Here is an 18,012-nt window from a genome sequence, read left to right on the forward strand (position 1 = left end):
AAGTTCTCGGCGTTTTTACCAAGGTCCTTTGGTACCTTTACCATCTCACTTTTTTACCAATTATTGGTAATTTTACCAAGACAGACTGGTAAGCTTACCTAAAAACCGGTATTCTTACGATTTTTCCCGGTAAGAATACCACTTTTATTGGTAATCAATTCCCGGTAACTTTGCCATTTTATCTCGGTAATTTTACCACAGTTGATACAAATTATTGGCGTATTCACCGGGGATCAGTAAAATTACCAAGAATGTCAATAATTTTACCGAGATTTCTCGGTAAATTTACCAATTCCATTAATGGTAATTTTACCGAGAAAAAACCGGGATCAAATAGAACCCTGAATCCTTGGTAATTTTACCCTTTTCTTAGTAAATACACCGAGATTTTTTTTTCAGTCTAGCAGGAGCGAAAATTTGAAATAAGGGACATTCTTGCTCCTGTTCTTTTATTAGTCTATAAATGTGTTCTACTCCTATTTTTTTGGCCTACATATGAAGAAAACTCTTTTTTCTATAGAGTGACATAAAAAAGTCACTAATATTCATGGTTTTTTAAAAAAAATTACCCTTTGAACAGTGCCAAACTCACGACCGTCTCGCGTCCCCACGCCATGTTCCTAGTTTGCAATGATACAACTCAAAGAGTAAAACTTAATTCGAAAACTTGCACATTATTAAATATTTTAAAACGTTTCTCCATTATCAAGCAATCAAAATCCGTGTAAAAAATCCGCATTATAATTCTTTCACAAGCTAATATGAGCGTTCGAAAACGTTTACTCTCGACCGTCACAGCTAGACTTTAGAGATGAATGCTCATACCAAAAAGCGTTTAAGTAGCGCAAACGTAATCCGGTCGGCGTCGGTGTTTCCCAGGGAAGTAGGAAGAGGTCTTCATCATTACTAGCATGAAGTTTTTGGTGAATTGCGACAACATCAACATCAACATCAGGTGGCATGTATTGATTGAGCGTATTTCTGTCAAACGGAACTGTGTGCATTATGATGTGAGCCCTCGTATGCATGTATTCTTGTGGATCTCAGGGCTCATGTCTTTAATGCACATAGTTCCGTTTGATAGAAATACGTCCAATTCAGAGTGTGTAGCATCAGGATTTTCCGATTTCATCAGGATTTGAGAAAAGTCGGCCGTCCGACCGGATTTTTTTATCGAGCTGTTTTTGTGAAGTTACATTCGCCAATTTTTCTCCGCAAAAAATCAGGATTTGATCAGGATTTGGAAAACTTATGAAATCAGGATTTAGCAGTCAAAAATCAGGAAAAATCAGGATCTCATCAGGATTTTCCAGAATGAAAAACAAAACTAGACGTCCTAAAATTCTGTTCACTTGGGAACTCGCGACCGTCACGCTCGTTCTCTTTATTTTGATGATTGTTGCTTCTCAAAGAGGACGTAAATCAGCACACAATTAGGGCATTACACGAATTTTGACCTGGAAGACTTATCTCTGATGCGCGAAATGAACTTCCTCATTCATAGTGAATCGTGCCAAAGATTTGCTGAGTGTGAATGGCCGTGCGTCGACTGATGTCATAACTCGCTGATAAGGACCGATAAATTATTAATATTACGTGAGGTTGGGTTCATCAGAGTACAGTCAACAATAACTCCTACCTAGCTTGGATAGTGCTGCTTATTGTGCCGTGCTAAGGAAAAACGCCGTATGAACCTTCAGGCGTTGCCAAATTTCCTTTGATAAAACACGAATTTCCTGGTAAACTTATGAATATTTTCCTTCCAATTTTTCAGACAATTTTGTTTGCAATTTAATCTAAAATATCTGAAAATTTCAAGGAAAAATATGCACAACTTTCTTCAAAAATACATGTTTTATTCGGGGAGATTTGGGAACTGTCGAATGTTCATGCGGCGTTCTTTCTTAGCACGGCAGTATTGTTAGTTACCTTTTCCAAAGGGAGAAAAGTTTTCAGCATTTTTCCTTGAAATTTTGAGGCACCCAATATTAAAATGCGAATAAAATTCTCTACAAAAATTTAAAACAGTTAGAATTTTTCCAGGAAATTTGACAATATTGTCAGATTTTACGCCGATCCATCCGAACCTTTAAACGACGTTTTTCCTTAAGACGGTAGAGTATGCTGCCATGCTAGGAAAGCGCTGTATATCTGGAGAAAATTGGTATGAACTGAAGATAGTTTTGTTCCGTTCAATATTTTTCTTGTATCTTGACATGAAATAAACGAGCACCTGAAAAATAACGTTTTTACTTTTAACGTTTGGGCATTAAATAGAGATAGTTTTGTTCCGTTCCGGTCAATATTTTTTTTGTATCTTGACGAGTAAAGACAATGTTTTCACGGAACTCTTCCGCAAATACTATCAAAACCCTAACTGGAACATTTGAGGTGCATGAGTAAAACAGTTTTTATTTTATCAAGTATATTAAGTTCCCAAAAAACGAGGGAAAATCTTGATGGATTTACGGCGCTCTTGCTTAGCACGGCAGTAATCATCTTTGAAGTCTTCGCAGAATTTTCTTCGCACCGATAAGAAAAATTACGAGAGTTTTCAAGAATTGAAGTTGAGTTGTTTTCCATTTTAAAACTAAAGTATCAGGAAGTCTACAACGTCGCAAGTCGAGATACGTGGTCTGGTAGTTTCACCGCCGAAATGCAATTCAACGCCGTTCATTGAAAACAAAATCAATTGAGCTGGATTGCCCAGTATGATGTACTATCAATTTATCGCGACCATCTTCAAAAATCGCGCGATCGCGAAAACAGTCGCGTGACTTTACCCTGCCGCTTCTGATTGGTCGGAAAGAATATCGCTGGTGGAACTATGTAACCATGTGTTACTGTCTCGCCTGCGCTTTTGAATAATTTCCACTCGTATTCTATTATTTTACTAGGGAATTACAGGGTTGCTACAGTCAGGGAAAACCGGGAATAGTCAGGGAATTTTGAAAAGTCAAGGAAAACCTGGAGATGTAAAGGAAAATGACAAAAATGTCAGGGAAAAATTGATTTGCTTTCTAGAATGGGTTTGACGTTTTGATCAACAAATTTTGCCCAAAAACAATTTCTAATTATATGTCATTTTGACCATCTAGCATTTCTTCAATTGTCAGGGAATTTCACCAAAATGTGTCAGGAAAATCAGGGAAATGTCAGGGAATTTCATTTTCTAGATTTGGTGGCAACCCTGGAATTAAGGGGCTGTGCCCCCCGACTGCTTCGCGGTTCAACTCCCCGAAGCACTTCGCGTCTCAGGCTTTATGCGTTATGCGTTACTCTCATGATTTTATATTACTGATTATATAATATCACACGTCTATTTCAAGCGAACTTTTTAAGGAATATCCTCAAGTGCGTGAGAAAAGAATTAGATTTTATTACATGAAATGACAAAAAATCCGTTGTTTTTGGAAACAGAACAAATATGGGCGCAGGAAATGCACGAAGAATAAGGGGCTCCAAAAAACCTTTGAAGAGAGACATTTTGGGGGGAAGAAGGAGAAGGTTTATGTATGTATAAGGTTATAGTATACTGGGTTATCCAGGGTCAAACGGCCAGACTGCAGAATCGTCCTCGATGGGTCAAAATAATACTTTTTTGTTGTATACAGAGATTTTTCCTACCGTTTCTACGTCAGAGCTACGGCACCCCCAAAATGTCAGAGAGTAAATCGTTTTTCCTGAATTTTGGCAACGGTTGTGAACCAAATCTCATGAAAATTTGTACTACCCTGCACTTTTATGCCCTGAATTCATTAATGATCTACAAAAAATTGAAATCTCAATTTAAAGAGCGGGTTTGGGGGTTTTTCGGCTCCTGCAGTCTGGCCGTTTAACCCCGTGGAGAAAAATGTGTCACCATTTCATCAATTCCTGTATCCATGTAAGGATTTTAGAAGATGAGGTACCGGTAGACTCCGTGAAGAAAAATGTGTCGCCATTTCATTAATCCCTGTATCCATGTAAGGATTTTAGAAGATGAGGTACCAGTAGACTCCGTGAAGAAAAATGTGTCGCCATTTCATTAATCCCTGTATCCATGTAAGGATTTTAGAAGATGAGGTACCAGTAGACTCCGTGAAGAAAAATGTGTCGCCATTTCATTAATCCCTGTATCCATGTAAGGATTTTAGAAGATGAGGTACCAGTAGACTCCGTGAAGAAAAATGTGTCGCCATTTCATTAATCCCTGTATCCATGTAAGGATTTTAGAAGATGAGGTACCAGTAGACTCCGTGAAGAAAAATGTGTCGCCATTTCATTAATCCCTGTATCCATGTAAGGATTTTAGAAGATGAGGTACCAGTAGACTCCGTGAAGAAAAATGTGTCGCCATTTCATTAATCCCTGTATCCATGTAAGGATTTTAGAAGATGAGGTACCAGTAGACTCCGTGAAGAAAAATGTGTCGCCATTTCATTAATCCCTGTATCCATGTAAGGATTTTAGAAGATGAGGTATCGGTACATAGACTCCGTGAAGAAAAATGTGTCGCCATTTCACAAATCTCGCCCCCATTCGTAATCTTGTCCAAATCGAAAAGTATTCAAGAAGCACGGTTTATCGCACCGTAAACACTAATTAATGCTCGTCCACGACGACGACTTGTTTGTCTTCGCCACGGATTCGGATCGATCGAGTTCAGAACGCAAACGGGTTCATTTTTTCGAGAGACCTAGCTCTCCATAACTGCAGGACTGGCCTTTATATACTTGGCGCAGGGTGCCTACTGTACCGAAAAAGTACTGATACACTGAAAAAGCACGGACAGGGTGCCTACTGTACCGAAAAAGTACTGATGCACTGAAAAAGCACGGAAAGGGTGTCTACAAGTCCAGAAAGTCCGGAAATAGTACTGACCTTTTAAGGGCGGTCCGGAAGTACTGAAAAAGTGCGGAAATTCCGCAAGAAAGTCCGGAATTTTTGTCATTTTCATCGCAGTTTGAGTGATAAATTCAAATTTCTAAAAATTTTCGAATTTCGTCAAATGAAAGTACCGATAAGTACTGAATTTTTCTGTTGAGGAAGTACTGAATTTCTTGGAAATGTACTGAATAAGTACTGTAAAAGTACAGATTTTTGGCCAGCCTGTTTTAGTAGACACCCTGGTGCGGAAAAAGTACGGATTTCGGAAGGTCGGGAAACTGATTTTTGACGGCACCGCTAGATTCAGCGTAGAAAACTATTGAGAAATGGGATCTTGCGTTTTTTCCCTTCGACCCATCGTTTTCGAGGTAATAGGGACTAACAGGGGATAATAGGGGGATAATGGGGCTCCCAGGGAAAGCGTTTTTTGAAAAAAAATTACCAAAAAACGTATTTTTTAGTCCCAACAGGGTGTCCACAAGTCCGGAAATAGTACTGATTTTTTAAGGGTGGTCCGGAAGTACTGAAAAAGTGCGGAAATTCTGCAAGGAGGTCCGGAATTTTTTTCATTTCTGAGCGCGAAACTCATATGTTTTGAATTTCGTCAAATAGAGGTTCCGAAAAAGTACTGAATGTTTCTAATGAGTAGGTACTGAATTTCATGGGATATCTCTGAAAAAGTACCGTAAAAATACTGATTTTTGGCCAGCCTGTTTTAGTACACACCTTGCCCAAAGAAGTGACTCCTTCAATATTCACACTTAATCCTGGGATACCATCCTGTATGTACAGGATTCTACGGTATACGCCAGAAATAGCGTTGCGAGGGGGAGGGGCAGTCAATAAACCCCAACTTCAGTGGTAATGTTATGGACGTTTGAACCCTTTTTCTTACATCCTTGATGTTAATCCACACCTTTTTTCTTTCGTGTACAGAATTTACTGCATCGACAATCAGTCCCACCGTAAACAAACAGCGGAAAAATCCCGCGACCGGGAAACATAAACCACCAGCATAGCGCGATCCAGAAATGCATTCACATTGCACTTAATCGCACCCGCGAGGTCCGCAAAAGTCGATTCACTTCCCTGCCGTGCTAAGCTAAAAGGCCGCGAGAGCATTCGCATGTTGCCAAATATCGTCTCAGAAAATGTTTATTTTTGAAGAAAATTATGAATATTTCTCCTCGAAATTTTCAGACATGATAGATCTAACTACGAACGCAATCGTCTGTAAAATTGGAAGAAAAATCTTCAAAAATTGTCCTGAAAATTCGTGATTCGTCGACGGTGTTTCAGAGTTGCCACAGTTGAAAATACCGGGAATTGTCTGGGAATTTTATAAGGTCAGGGAAAAATCGTCAAATCATCCTTATTTGCTTTCTAGAATTTATTTAACGCCGCAAACAACAAATTTTGCCTGAAAACTATTTAAAAGGGTGTCTTTTTAACCATCTGGCATATCTCCTATTGTCAGGGACTTTTACCAACTTGCGTTGAGGAAATCAGGGAAATGTCAGGGAATTCAACTGTCTAAATTCTGTGGCATCCCTGTAATTTGGCAACGCCTGATGGCGCATACGGCGTTCTTCCCTAGCACAGCTCACGAGTGAGTGCACCGCGCACAGAGGAACGAGCTTATTAGAGAGGTCGGACATGAAATTTTTGACTATAACCGCAAAGTTTGTTGTTTATTTCGTCACAAATTCAATTTCAAGGAGTGTTTCTGAAAGGAGAAAGACCGATGAGACCACATTTAAAGCGTTTTGTTTTGTATTTCCAAAAATATAAGCTTTTGAAGTTTCCAGATTTTGTCCGACCTCTCATAAAGACTCTATCCACCGTGCGTGGTGCACTTATGGATGCAGGCGCTGCGTTAGCCGTTAACGACCCGTTGTCGCGGATGCCGATGTGACGCCAACGCTCGGTGCACTTCAACACGCGCCGGGATAAAAGCGATAGTGGTGATAGCGCCTCTGGGTCAATGTCTCAAGGTCGGATAATATTAGCTCACTCTCGATCCCCGATCCAAAGAGAATAGAGCCGACAAAATTTGAGCCTCTCCACGATGCGGGGCACAAAAGGGGTGCCGGGATTTCAGCCGAGGGAGGAACGGGGTTGCCATAGAGTCCCTTTATACTGAGAGTCAAGACAATGTGAATCCATTTCTGATTGGTTCCCGTATTTTAGGCCTTCACAGTGTCACAAACGGGAATGAAGATTACATTTTCACCGATTGCAAAGATTTTAATCTGGAATGGACCAGGGAATTACGGGTTCGGCAAGGAACAAACGGAATGAGAAAAGGAACGGAGAAAGGAATTTGGGAATGGACCGATCAAAGATTGCAAAAAACGTTCAATTTCTGTAATCTTTATTCCCGTTTGTGACTCCATGAGGGGGTGTTGTCTTGACTCTCAGTATAAAGGGACTCAAGGTTGCCACAGTCAGGGAATACGGGGAAACCGGGAAATGTCAGGGTATGCTAAGAAGTCAGGGAAAACCTGGAAATTTCAGGGAAAATGACGAAAAAGTCAGGGAAAAATCGCAAATTTTGCTTTCCTAGCTTTTTCGAATGGATTTGACAAAAGGGGTGCCGAGATTTCTGCTGAGGGAGGAGCTGGGTTGTCACAGTCAGGGAATACCGGGAGACCGGGAAATGTCAGGGAATTTTAAAAAGTCAGGGAAAATGACGAAAGTTTCAGGGAAAAATTGTAAATTTACTTTTATTAGCTTTTTCGAATAGATTTGACGCTCAAAACAACAAATTTTGCCTTAAAACTATTTCAAATTATGTGTTTTTTTGGCATATTGCATATTTCATTCATCAGGAAATTTTACTCGAATGTGTCAGAGAAATCAGGGATATGTCAGGGAGTTTCATTTTCTAAATTTTGTGGCGATCTGGGAGGAGGTATCTCTCGCAAAATCAGCCTCAAAATTTCCTCGCCTCGTCAGAACGTCAAAAGTGCACGTTAAGGAACCGTCCATAAATTACGTCACCCATTTTTTCAATTTTTCAACCCCTCCCTCCCTCACCGTATCTAACCGTCATCCACTGCCAGACCCCCCAAAAATTACGTTATCCTTGGCGTACACCCCCCCCCCCATTTTGGCGGGAATCGCGGAAAATCGATAAAAATAGTCTGCAGCGTCGAGAAAATGCTCAAGGCACTCAAAATTTCCCCCTCAAATTAAGTAAATCGAGAAAAATAACCAACTCGCTGTACCTCGTTAACATTTTCTTCAAAAAAGTTCTAAAGCTCATTTTTTAAAGGAGAATCTATACTATAAGCTCCAAGACCTCCTAATTTTGCGAAACTGGTGACGCTTAGTTCCAGCGTTCTACCGGGCCGATTTTCATGATTTTTGCGGCTATCGGCGGGCAATTGTCTCTAGATAAGCCAACTCTTTTCAGATTTTCAAAATACGGCCCAGGTTTTTTTATATTACGTGGTAAAGTTGCGAATTCTCCCATTTAAACAATGTAAATTTATACTTTTTTTCATAGTTAGTTTGAGCGTTCTACCGGGCCGAATTCCATGATTTTTGCGTAAATCGACAGGTAATAGGCCCTAGATGAGCCCGCTGTAATCAGATTTTGGAAAAAGGACCCAGGTTTTTTTAAAATCACGTTATAAAAGTGAGTGAGTTTACAGAATGATCCGGTACTGCTACCGCTATGCGCGGGAGGATGCGCAGTGGTCGAGGAGGTTGCGCAGTAGCTGTGTAGCCTGCGCATCAGCTCTACACACACAAGATTCGCGCCGTATACCGCACGTCGAGCGGTAGTCGAGTCGCCTAAGACGTCGATTGCGTCCGCCATGAACTCGGTGTGGGTTCGATTCCCGACTCACGAAAAACTTGATTATTACCTGACCATCATTATTCATTGTATTACTGCAATAATATTCATCAAGCAAACATACCAATACGCGTCCTTTTAATTTTAAAGTAATTTTAAGTAAAGTTTAAAATTAAAGTATACCTCATATCGTAATTTTTTAGGGGAAAAATAAAACTAACACTGATAGGAGGGTAAAAATAGGGCCGCGAAGCGGCCCATTGATGGCGCGGAGCGCCTTCAGGGGGTTGGGCCGCGTAGCGGCCAGGGGGCTGGCCAGGGGGCGTAGCCCCCTAGTTACTCTATAATCAGTTCTTTGACCAACCCATATTTGCTGTACGGGCGTTGAATTACCCAGCTTTAAAAACTTAGAACGCTATTTTCTCAAAACTTAAAAACTTGTCATCCGTTGTTTATGCACATGTGGCTTTATGTGTACTCAGTACGTTTCTGCTGTAAATTCGAAGGAAAATAACCATCGATTCCCAAGAAAATCTCACTTTTTAAGCCAAAATTTGACAACGTCTGAATGCTTATACGGTGTTTTTCCCTAGCACGGACGAATGGTGCTCTTCTTCCTCTTCCGTTTTTGTTGTCCTCATGTCTTTTAGTTTTTGCAAACTCGACCAACGCGAGAGCACCGCAAAAATAATATTTTTTCTCGGGTTTATCGTTAGTTGTGCTCTTGCCAAGGCCAGCCGTGGTGTCTATCATTCCCAGGAGTAATATTGCGGCTCTCCCTGCGCATTATGCAAGTTATTTTGCATTTGCATACTGTGCACCTTTGATTATCTGTATCAGATTACGCTCACAATCACCGTTGCATGTCGTAGGCGTTGATCTTTGAGAATCACTGTAGGGTACGCCCCCTGATCGCTACGCGGGCAAACCCCAAGAGAGCGCTTCGCGCACTCTGAGGCCTGCTTAGAGTCCCTCCTATACTGAGAGTAAAGGCAATGCGACTCCATTTCTAATTGGTTCCCGTATTTTTTGCCTTCACAGTGTCACAAACGGGGATTAAGATTACAGTTTCACCAATTGCAAACTTTATAAATTGGAATGGACCGGGACATCGTGGGTACGGCAAGGAACAAATGGAATGAGAGGGGGTACGGAGATAGGAATTTGGGAATGGGTTGATCAAAGAATACAAAAAACGTTCATTTAAGTAATCTTTATCACCGTTTGTGACATCATGTTGTTGGAGAAAAAAACTTCGTGCGTGGGACCCAAAGTTTAGGTCGTATGGATCTCAGAAGTTTTCGGATTGAGCATCTGAACACTTAAGGTCTAGCTGCTGAAATTCAGGTCAGACATCTGAAACTTCAGTTCTTACATCTGAAGTACTTCAGTTCTTACATCTGAAGTACTTCAGTTCTTACACCTGAAGTACTTCAGATGTGAGAACCGGAGTTTTTCGGATGTGAAAATCGAAGTACTTCAGATGTAAGAACTGAAGTTTCAGGTGTGTGATCCGAACCTCGACAGCAAGACCTTAAGTGTTCAGATGCTCAATCTGAAAACTTCAGAGAACCATATGACCTAAACTTCGGGTCCCACGCACGAGGTTTTTTTCTCCGTGCATAAGCCGCGTTGTCTCGACTCTCTCTATAAAGGGACTCTAAGGCCTGCTTGGCGAGCCCCCATAAGTTAATCTAAACAAAGCGGGCTTAACTAGCCGTTTCTTTAATGACCCCTTACTGGATCATCGTGAATTTCTTGTTGAAACGAAAGTAGTGCTACTAATTAGTTTGATGTATCTCTGCTAAACGGAATCCGAGACAGTCGGGAAAGAAGGGGTAAGCTCGTTAGTTGCCGTATAAATGAATGGGAATTATAAAGCGCTTGTGACGTCAGCGGCGACGACGCAATGGTCACGCACACGTTCGGGGATCTTTAACTCTGCCGTGATAGCGATAAGAGCAGTAAGTGTCAAATTTTCGAAATCGAGTTGCCTTCAAGACTCGTCTAAACTCTTTCAAATGAAATCACTGAAATAGCTAAAACAGCAAAATTCATCATATTTGTATCAAAGCGAGACGTAGGAGAGAGCCGTAAGCGCGCAAAAAATGTCGTAGTTTTCGGCAAGACAGCACTACAGCAGTAAGTGACATTATTCCTCCAGATGACCAATGAAAACAGTGCTTTCGAGTAAAGTACCGCCCTCTTCTTCGATTTTCTAATCTGAAAATGTATTTGGTGTGTGTCCAAAACGCAACCACGAAAGCATGCAGAATATAGCACTTACGGCTGTCTTGCCTAACAATAACCTAGCATGAAAATGAAAAATAACCCTTTTATGTGATTGAAATAAAATCAGTCGATTTTTAATCATAAAATCTACTATCAGGCGTCTTTCGGACGATTAGTGGCAATTTGACAAAGAACGGAGGCTTCTTTCAGTAAAATTTTCCGGTCGGAAGCTTCTGAGCCTGTTTTATCATAACTTCATTTTTGCACTTACTGCTCTCTTCGCTATCACGGTAGAACTCAACAAGACGCGTTTATTCGTGTTGGACAAGTTTTTGCGAAAGCCCTGTCAACTGTAGACAAGGCCATCCATCTATGAGAAATGAGCAAAAAAATTATGCAAGAACAAACATAAATGTGGTTTAATAATTTTAACTTCCGCCACCGCGCCACGCTGACCGCATGCGCACTGTTTTTGGCGCCGTGCGTGAAGTATTCCTACAGTCTTGTAGGCGCTATGCGTTTCACGCCAACCGTTCCTGAACGCACTGTTTTTGACGCAATGCGTGAAGTATTCATGCAGTCTTGTAGGTGCTAATATGTGTTACATGTCGACCGCTGAGCTGAGGGCTGCTCCTTTTCATCCCAAGTCCTCGTCATCATTGCTATCTGCGCCGCGCCGTTCCAGGCCAAATTGCGTGTTCTGTTTCTCTCTTAGCTCGACTAATTAATTAATTAAAGGTACTGTCTCTTGTATCGCCGAAAGACGATACAATTAGAAAACACTATACTCTCAGGAAATGAGAGATTTTGTCACCTTTTCTCGATTGTAATTTTTTTTCTGAATCCGATTTTTTTATATACCTATGGATTTACATTTAAAAAAAACTGCAAAATTTGCCGCCATGGGCCGCGGCCCATGTGGCTTCTCCCTAAATCCGACCCTGATACTGAATCTGAATTTGAAGTTGACATGAAAATTATGGTATTAATCCCATAATTTTATTTCGGTCGCATAATTCTATGAAAGTCAGACAAAATTGCCCTATTTTTGTTTCATCACTCGAGTTTTAGGTCAAAATTCTCGGTCTCCCGGCCAACTTTTCCAAGTATGCGAGATCGCGACATGCCGGTCGTCGTAGCTCCTGCAGTGTATGCAACCAGTAATGCAGCATTGCTATAATGGTCAGATGTTCTTCTCGCAAGCCTCTTCTCAAAGGGGATTGGAAGCTTTTTCGTTATCTTCGCGGTCATATTTTTTTTTTGCAAAAATGGTTTTATGATGTCGTATACAAGTGTCATATTTTTGTTTTTTGATATCTATTGGCGTTATCTTGTCGGTCCTTTAACCCATTCCAATTTCTGTTTCAGTTTCAGCTTATGACGAGGGTGGCTTTGAATGATAATCTTCCAAAATGGCGTATGACGATATTCTGATTCAACTCGGGGAATTCGGACGTTACCAAAAAAAGATTTACATCCTCCTATGTTTACCTGTTATATCCGTTGCCCTGCACAAATTAGCTGGTGTCTTTCTGCAAGCCAAAGTAGCCCATAGGTGAGGATATGCAAATATTTTTTAGACTCAAAATTTTTCGATTCTATTATAAGGTATTTAGTTGTTCCAATTTACAGTAGCCTTTTCCTCAAATTACATGGTTTTAGCCTTTTCCTCAAATTACATGGTTTAAACCGCAAACTTCGAAACAATCATCATTTTGTCATAAATGTTTATGTAAACATTACGTTCGTGTAAAATATTTTTCATGATAATGTAAATGTTACGATAACTTCCCGAGAACATTCTTTTAGCAGTGCGGTACCAGCATTTTGATTTTGAAGTTTTTGGCATCAAGGTACAGTAAAAGCTCGCTAAGACGAAATACGGTTAAGACGAAAATCCGCTTGAGACGAAATTTTTTTCGGTCCCTTGACACTTCCATAAGAGTCAATGTAAAAAAAATACGGATAAGACGAAATTTCGAAATTTTGACCCGTAACCAAAGCCGGTTAAGACGAAGAAAAATAAAATTTGGATTTTGTATTGTTTAAAATTTAAAAATTTAAAACTGATAGATAATAATCTTTCAAAAAGCCATTCACTTAAAATAATCTTTAATTTTAGTTTGTGTGGATTTTGAAAGCTATCCGGATACTTTCAAGCGCAACTTTCAAGCGCAGTTGCCGCTAATGCCGAAAAATTTCGTCTTAAGCGCAGTTGCCGCTCATGTCGACAAATTTCGTCTTAAGCGGAGAACGGTTAAGACGAAAAGCCGCTTATGACGAAATTTTTTCGGCCCCTTCATTTTTCGTCTTAACGAGCTTTTACTGTACCTGTTTTTGTGGACCATAATTACTTCTTTTATATCTCATAGCATTGAAAGCAATGCAGCTGATGCTTCCTTTGAATTTTTCATGGTCTACTGGTTTTCTCTTACATGGTTTTATTCTTTTCAGGTGCCGATTGCCAAATGAATTTCATGATACTAGCTTTAATTTATCAGATTTCAATCTTACAATGGTATTACCAAAAGACGAGGTCACAGGCAACCCGTCCACCTGTCGCATCCTGGATACCAACTTCTCTTCAGAGTACTTTGCCAGTGGCGTTCCTGCAAATCAAAGTGTCTCTTGTAATGACTGGATCTTTGATCCTGAGAATGTTCGATGGAGCACTGTAACAGAGGTATGTATTATTTTAAAGTAAGTAACAAAATTGGTTTTCAAAGGGGACGGCAACCCTAAAATTGAAAATGAGATAGCATTAAAATTGAAGTGGGAAGGTGTAAGAAGCAAAATGACTCTGTCCTGAATGAAGAATTCGCAAAATCGGCAGAGATATGAAAGATGGAAAGTCTGACTATCATGCGCCCCCAGTGCGACTGCGGTTCATACTGAGATGGTAAATCATTCATTAAGTAAAAAAAAAACAACAAGTAGTCACACCTAAGTAAAGAAAAAAACGTCGGCTAGAATGAGCGAGATCGGGGCGAACTAAGAACTTGTCGCAACACCCGTCGGCCTCTTGACACCGGAGACAGAATGCAGAGTGCAGACTGCAGACTTCGAAATGCAAGACAGAGATCATGATGTCACACCCTCAGCTGTTTTTTCTTGATAGCGGCTCAACGAATGCAGATATTCGCAAACAGATTTTGGCGTCATTCATTGCACTCTTTTCTTCGTCGATTTAGCCAAACTTCTTTTTAAGGTTGCCCTCCCCTTTAAGCAGGAGTTTCGGATATTAGTCAATTCAGAAAACGCCCACAGGAAATAAATGTGACCAGATCTGTGAAAAGGGACCTTATCTGCCGAAAACAAATTTACCTCAACTTTTCTAAATGCATGGAAGAAGAAAATCTAGAAATTTCGGCGCCATTTGACCTTGGAAGCTGGATTGGAGGAGATATGAGTTCGGAAGTTCCGAAAATCATTAAATTTAAAAAAACGGGTTTTATTGCATTAGTAATAGCTTTACCATGTAATAGCAATTATTTCAATCTGTGCTGCTCGGATATAAGATGCATATGCTCTAAGGAAATCTGAACTTTTTAAAATAATGATATAAGAAGCCTGCATATTTTGAAATTAGCAATATTTCTTAGTAACTGCTCATAGGTTTCTTGTATGATTTTTATGATGCACTGAACGAATAAAATCAACTGAACCTTTATTTGGGATTTAAGTCATTGTCATGAATGTTAGCTTTTTATAGATACTCTAGTTCGTTTGCCCTGCTTCCTTTTCAGAATTTCAGCAAAACCATGCCACTAAGCTATTTGTTGCCTATAGATTAAGAAATCGATCGATACATGACTGGAAACAGAATTAATTTTTGGTTATTTGCTGAAAATAGAACTTTTAGTGTGAACGAGACACACTTCTGTATCCTCTCAGGAAAAAAAGTCATTGAACCTCAAGAGATGGAAAATATCATCTCATGAGACTTGAATTGATTTACAAGAAATCAGTATATTTCTCTTGCGTATTTTTCCTGCCATTTTGTAGTTGAATAACTTAATTTTTTTTTTTTTAAAAACAAAAAGTCAGAACAGAGGAGAAAAGAAATGCTGATGTTTGAATTTTCAGGAAGAAACCAAAATTCATCTCGAATCCAGCCATTTTATCTGTCTTTAATCAGTAAAAAGGTGCTCACATCTAATTTTTACAACAAAAAAGGAATAGCAACTGTATTTTTGGCATTATTAAATATCTTCAAAATCCTGTTTGGGAGTCTTTTTGTGGCAAGTTTTCTCCAGACACATTGAACTGAAACTTTGCATATCTAAGTTTTGCTTAAGGAAATGTTTGATGACCCCATGTTTGACTTTTAGTGGAATTTAGTTTGTAGCAGAGCTTGGATGGCAGCCACTTCTGACTCACTGCTCATGGTGGGGATTTTGATTGGGTCGTATGTCTTCGGCGACTTGGCTGATAGGTTTGTGCATCTCTTTGATATGTTTATCTTCCCCCTTTTTTCCGCTATGAACCAGGACAGGATATGAAATTTAACACTTTAAACAGACAAAATGTCATGATTTTTGTAAACAAAAAAGACCTGAACAAATCATGTGAAACAAGGCATAAAGTTGTCCAAAATTACTTAATTCAGAGATATTAGATATTTTGTTGTATCCCTGTGAAGATAAACGAAAGATTTGGGGCAAGATTTTGGGAAAATTTATATCATCTGACCCAACCTCTAAGATGATGGAATTTTTATTTATCTCTCTAGAAATAAATGTACTTATTTTCAATAGGTATGGTAAAAAATCTTCCGAGACTTATGTTAACTTTATTTTCAACAGGTATGGTAGACGGCCAATATTTTTCATCTCTCTCGTCATGCTGGTGGCTTTCGGGGTCCTTGCTGGGTTTGCACCAGATATCTGGACGTTCTCAGCACTGCGTCTCCTGATAGGTGCTGCCACTACAGGAGTTTTTTTGGTCGCTTACGTTCTCGGTAAGTTACTTTTCTCTCATGAGTCCATGTAAAATTTTCACTGGTGCTGGCAAAATTTGAAAATAGTGAGAAAAAGACTTACTGTCCAATAATTGTGTGACTAATGATTCAAATTTCTAACAGCACAGCATTTCAGTGATGACCTGGTTTTGAATTCTTTCTCACTCTTGTCTCCTTTAAATTGTTTCAAAGTTATTCACATCTATTTCCTTACAAGGACTAGAAGGTAATCTTGTAAGAACTGTAAAACAGAAAATTCATAGGAAAAGTAGAAGAGGTATTTATACTCTCTTCAATCTCTGATGTTCCGGCTACCATACGATCTCATCCGGCACTTTCAACTGCTTCTGATCGCTTCCATTAAGAAGAAGTACGTTTTTAACTTCTGTGTGAGCCACAATAATAATCTTTCATCTGCTTTTGCTATAGTTCTCTTGGTTTTTCTGTTTTGTTCACAGCCTTAGAGATGGTAGGACCATCAAAGCGCATGGTAGCTGGTGTCTGTAATCAGTTATTTTTTACCGCTGGTTTCCTCTTCACCGCCGTCTTTGCGTATTACTTCCCAAACTGGAGACATCTTGAAATAGCGATTTCGCTCCCTACCATCTTGTTTTTGAGTTATTGGTGGTGAGTATTCCTCGCGGATTTGATAAGCTCTTAATTTGCCAACAACTTGAAAAACTAAACTTTACTTTCACTCAATGGAGCTCTTGAATGTGTAAGAGATTTGCGATTTAAGGAGTGATTATCCATGTTATATTTTACAAGAAACACAATGATGCCTCTGGTTTTCTCTGAAATCAACTCCAAAGCTCCAGAAAAGCTCTCAAAGTTAAAGCCATAATGGAGCAGATATCCCACGCTACTCTGAGAGTCCACCATCATATCAAGACAAACTCTCTATGTAAAGATAGGGAGCAACTACGTTAACAGATTTGCCACTGTGTTTGGGGACTCAAAACCTAGAAACACAGCGACTCCGCTAATGTATTTGCTAAAAATAATGTACATTATTTTTCTCTGGCCTAACAATGTTTCTAAAATGTTCAATTCCGTTTTAGCCTTTTTGGATGGTCATTTTTTGGTGTATATCTTGTGAATGATCATCAGGAACATAGAGTAGAGAACATAAAGATGGGAAATTGCCTTCATTCCAAATGATTCTGTTAAATTTTGTATTTCAAATGTCCTTGAAAATGTAAATCATCCCAGTTAGGTTATGCTCTTTTTTCATGTCTTTAATGCTTTAAACCCTCTTATTTTCAAGAATTGCTTTAATAGATGTAGCGATTTTTCATGTCTCAGGTTCATTCCAGAATCAACGAGGTGGCTTTTGCTCCAAGGACGGAAGGAAGAAGCCAAAGCGATCATTTTAAAAGTGGCCAAAGAAAACAAAGTCTCTTTATCTCCCGAGACTCTTGACGACTTTTTGAAGAAAGACGATTTACCTGATGATACCAAAGAACAAAAACGTCCCTCAGCTCTTGATCTCATGAGGCATGCGAATTTGCGAAAGAAATCCTTAATCATCTTTTACTTATGGTAACTATATCTTTTTTTATTTTTTTATGGTTAGATTCATAATGAATCAAGAAAGATGGGCGTGTGTACGACTTTTCTAATAGCTACACCATTAAGGGTCAAGAAGCAAATTTTATTTTGAGGTTTGGAACTACTTTTGCACCCGAACCTCAGAGCTGCCCTTTTATTTGCGTCAAGAACCTCTGCCTCAGCAACCAACAAATGTTGCTGCGTGATTTTGGCACTGCATCGCAGATGATCCTGAAAAAGGTTGGATCTATCAAAAACCATGGGGCCTGATTGGTCGAATCTATCGGCAAAGATGTAATTTTTGTTTATGATTGATGAGACAGAACCGGGAAGAACTTCCCAAGAAGGTTTGGAACCTTCGAAAAAATTTGCTGAAAAATTAGCTAAAGGGGAATTTTTCATTTCAGAGCATGGAATATATTGAAGACAGCAATATTAAAATTAAGACGGCTTGCATTATTAAAACTGTTATGTATGCATTTTTGGCCAGACTTTTTCACTTTGAAGTTATAACTTGTATCATTTGTAGGACAAATTTCTTTTTAAAGGCTTTTGATAAACTAACATTTCTTTAAAAACAATAATTCTGTGTTTA

General features: G+C 39.4%; 1 protein-coding gene across 1 annotated transcript in view; it reads left to right on the top strand.

The window, feature by feature from the left end:
* The window catches only part of LOC109037676 (organic cation transporter protein), a 40,732-nt gene that overhangs the window by 16,774 nt on the left and 5,946 nt on the right, over window positions 1-18,012 (top strand). The window contains exons 2-7 of the mRNA XM_019052449.2: window positions 12,275-12,461; window positions 13,361-13,589; window positions 15,238-15,341; window positions 15,712-15,866; window positions 16,325-16,493; window positions 17,172-17,408. Of these exons, the coding sequence (XP_018907994.1) occupies window positions 12,319-12,461; window positions 13,361-13,589; window positions 15,238-15,341; window positions 15,712-15,866; window positions 16,325-16,493; window positions 17,172-17,408 (1,037 nt within the window). The 5' untranslated portion in view covers window positions 12,275-12,318. The remainder of the gene's footprint in view (window positions 1-12,274; window positions 12,462-13,360; window positions 13,590-15,237; window positions 15,342-15,711; window positions 15,867-16,324; window positions 16,494-17,171; window positions 17,409-18,012) is intronic.

This window comes from Bemisia tabaci, chromosome 10 (assembly GCF_918797505.1).
Source record: "Bemisia tabaci chromosome 10, PGI_BMITA_v3".
NCBI classification, from domain to species: Eukaryota; Metazoa; Arthropoda; class Insecta; order Hemiptera; family Aleyrodidae; genus Bemisia; species Bemisia tabaci.